Source organism: Lactuca saligna, chromosome 6, assembly GCF_052625555.1.
Source record: "Lactuca saligna cultivar CGN05327 chromosome 6, ASM5262555v1, whole genome shotgun sequence".
Classification (NCBI taxonomy): Eukaryota; Viridiplantae; Streptophyta; class Magnoliopsida; order Asterales; family Asteraceae; genus Lactuca; species Lactuca saligna.
This window is the reverse complement of record NC_136422.1, coordinates 133532139-133536055: the sequence shown is the minus strand read 5'-3', so window position 1 is coordinate 133536055 and position 3917 is coordinate 133532139. Positions and strand designations below refer to the sequence as shown.

Genomic DNA, 3917 nt, shown 5'->3' with positions numbered 1-3917 from the left:
TATGTTTTTAAGTGAAATACTCAAATTAAATTTCCTTTCTTCCCGTTAAACAACAACTATTTACTTCAACTTAAATGATTATTAGAACAACGATAACAATAATATTTGGCTGCTATTATACACATACTTGACCATTTAAAAGTTGCTATGGTTTCATTAACATATGTCATGGATGTTTCAGTTTTATGACATATTTAAGTAATGAACTAAGGGTATGATTTATCATTTATCGATATGTTTCTGAAACATATTGAGATTTGAATCGAAACCGTTAACTTAGTGGATAAGGTTGTCGGAATAAAAGGAGGAATTCAAGTATGAGATAAAGCGTAACTCCAATTTTCTTTAGGTCTTTCTCTTTGAAAAACAGAGTAGCCCCAAATGTTAAGCAAAAGTAAGAAACTGAGCAACCCCAAGTGACAAAAAAAATTGAAATTGGTGCAGCAACAAGGGGGTAATCAAATTTAAAGCGTACCCCAGTTAGTCTACACGTGTTTTGATTGTTTAGAGATGATATTTTGGAGTTCACTTTCTCTTAAAACTTTCTAAATAGATTTCAGAAATATATTTAGAAAGAATGTTCTTAATTAAACAAGTGAACGCTTGATTGCAGGTTTTGGTAGATGGTAATTTTCTGAAATGGAGCAACGGTTAAGCTGTAAATAATCGTTTTTGTGGGTAGCAAATTGGAAATTTGTTAAGAAAAATCCATTAGATTTGTAAAATGATAATTTGAGCTAGAATAAAGAACTCCACGTATGGCCATTTGTATATTATTTATGTTGATTTTTGTGTTGGCCTAATCATTTTCTTGCATAAAAAACTGAGGTCGCTCTCTTTTCAATCAGTGAATGTGTACTTTCACCTTTTGCCTAGCATGTACTTAATGAAATGCTTATTCCTCTTTGATTTTATTTAGTTAAGTTTATATCCACATACAACACAATCATATGACTTTCTACCACAATTTATTTTTAGTGTTGGCAACTACTTCTTACCACACATGGAACCTGTACATAGAGAAATATTTTTGGGACTTATTTATGGATCCAAAATTCGACAGCTGGTGGTAGAGTTGATGCGTGCTTAATTTCATATTCTACTTACTAGGTGCTTGATATAATGCCTGTGGCTTATTGTTCTTTCTTTTTCTTCAGTCAGTCAGGTGCATGTATCCAATTAGAATACAAGAATGTAATGGATCTAACTGAAAAAGTTATTACACATAGTGAATCCAGATCAGATCTACTATTGCAAATTGTTATGTGATTTGATGGTTCTTTAAGATACACTTGGAGAAGGTGTATACAATTTTGAAAATATGTGTAAGTTTGCTATGAGCACTAAGTTGTTGAATATAAGACAATAAGAAGAGAAAACCAACATATATATTCATAATTTATTGAAACAATGACATATATGGCCCTTTCTTAGTTCCTAATCATATGACATGATTAAGGATCCATTTCCTTATTATAATCACATTCAAAGCATATATTGAAACTACAGACTCTACTCTGACATTCTAGGATCAAACAACCATTAATATCTTGATTACAATTACAACACACATACTTGGGCGTTTTCTTTCTTCGGACATATGTTAATGGATGTTTATGATAGGGAACATTGAAGGTGCCTTCGTGGAAAACGTTTGCAAAACACTTAAATCGATTAATGCAATAAAGGTGAAAAGAATTTTTGCATTTTCCACAATAATAGAGGGGTAACTTGGGGTGCATTTCTTCCTCACAAATATCACAATAGAAATCTTCAGGATGATCCATGACTGGGGGATATGTCAATGGAATTTCATGTCCTTTGCAATACCTATGACCAAGGGAATCTGGTGATCTCATTACACAATACATGTCCAATATGAAGTTGCAAGGCTTACAAGCATAGCTTATATGATCATACCACATGTTGCAAGCATTACAAAGAGGGTCAGGATCCATAACTTGGATAAGAGGATGCTTGTGGGATTTGTGTTTGATGGTTCTAGGTAGAAAGGCACAATTGACATCGAGGTTGAACTTGCAAGTTTCACATCTGTATAAAAACGTGTTGCCAAAGCTACCACAGCTATTGCATCTACAGTAAATTTGTTGTCCCCATGTGTTTATCAAGTCAAGCGAATGATCCTGGTGAAGTGGATGTTGTAATTTGAGTGGTAACTCAACGCAATATTTGTGGAGAGTGAATGAACATCCATCTTTGCAACTATAGTATGGAAAGGAGAGGGGTCGTACACACCCATGACATACCTCTATCGGATCACTACAGTTGATATCAGACATGTTAGGGTAAGGTTCAACATTAAGGATTAAAGGATGACCATGACTCCAATGGTTAATATTAGTTTCTCCATCATCATCTTGACTTGTCTTTTCAAAATGTAGTAATTTCAGTGGATCCGTAAAAACTTGTGACATGGGAAAATGCAACGAATCATTTATGTCTTCCTCCGTGGTAGATGTACTTGGATTATCTCTATAACCACATATTTTTATTTAAAACAACATTCACAAACACAAAAAGAAAAAAAAAGTAAAAGTTTTACCTTGAAGTTGAAAGTTGCTTTGTGTCTAAGGCACACTTGATATGCACAAAATATCTACAGTTTGCACAATGGTACAACCACTCATTCCATCGGATATATATGTTGCAACTTTCACAATAATATGAGAAATTAAAGAACTTTTCTGGAAGAGAATAGACAAGAGTGAGTGGGTGATCAAGGTGGTTGGGGAAATGGATGGTAGGGGCTAAGGAAGCACACGTCTTGTGGATCCAAAAGTCACAACTATCACACTGATAGAATAATCCTTCATTCTTAGCATTGCAAGCATCACAACGGAATGCACCAGGTCTTAACTGGAGGGTCAAAGTGTGTTGTGGGTGTCCTTCATGTTCAATCTTGATCCTTGCCTCCTCCTTGATAGCATCGATTTCTGCCTTATGAACAAGCTCAACAACACAACAATCAATGCAAGCTGTAAACGAATAAATGTTGTCATGTTTCATAAAGGAATAGAAAAGCCCTAAAACTTTGTTTTGACGACACACGTCACAATGCCAAGTTCTGAAATGCATGGCTTTACAATCGACTAGTGTAAGAGGTTGCTTATATAAGGAATGGTGGTCAATAGTAGGCGGAAGTTGTGCACATGCTTTATGCATAAAGTAACGACATTGGGTGCAACCGTAGACAAAACCACTTGATATGTGTTTTTGACATGCATAGCAACTTATGGCTTCTGGTTTCTCATCACCATTTTCGAAACTAGCACCAACAATCGTCTCAATGTTGACAACCATTAATGGATGGTCTTTATGACTAAAATGGTTAATGTCTTCCATATCCTCTCTCTCTCTCTCATGAAAAATGACATATATTAAACCCTAAAATTTATAGAAAACGAGATAGATGCAAAATACCATTTCCACAACTAGAGAAATGAACTTAAGTTTTTTAGATCGCTTTGATTCCAAGTATAGTTTTTAAAATGATATTTACAACATCCTTTTCTTACATATCAAGTTAAAATTACCAAACATCTCTTTTTCCAATAAGAATTTTCTTTCTATATAACACGAAAAGTATTGGACTTCTTCATTTTATCTTAATACATTGATTACTTTTTGATCTTAATTGAAAAGTAACAACAAATATTTCGTTTAACATGTCTTGCCAATGCTTTTATTATTTGTACTTGAATTGATCTGTATAAAAAATTAAAAAGGAAAAAAAATCACCTAGATAATTTGATTTCAGTGATGTTTGTATTTCAAAAAGGGAATAGCTAAATAAACACCCCCATTTACTAGAAACACAACCTATACTAAAAAAACACCCTAATAAAAAAAAAGTCAACAATGTTTTTTTACATTGAAGTTTGTATACCCAACTTTTT

At 33.6% G+C, this 3917-nt stretch overlaps 1 protein-coding gene across 1 annotated transcript; it reads right to left on the bottom strand.

Moving 5' to 3' along the window:
* Window positions 1-1428: 1428 nt before the first annotated feature.
* LOC145001988 (uncharacterized) lies at window positions 1429-3366 on the bottom strand. The gene is made up of 2 exons (XM_078961306.1): window positions 2564-3366; window positions 1429-2493 (listed from the first exon to the last, which is right to left on the bottom strand). The coding sequence occupies exons 1-2, from the start codon at window positions 3361-3363 to the stop codon at window positions 1455-1457; spliced, it is 1839 nt and encodes a 612-aa protein (XP_078817432.1). The 5' UTR covers window positions 3364-3366; the 3' UTR covers window positions 1429-1454.
* Window positions 3367-3917: the final 551 nt, after the last annotated feature.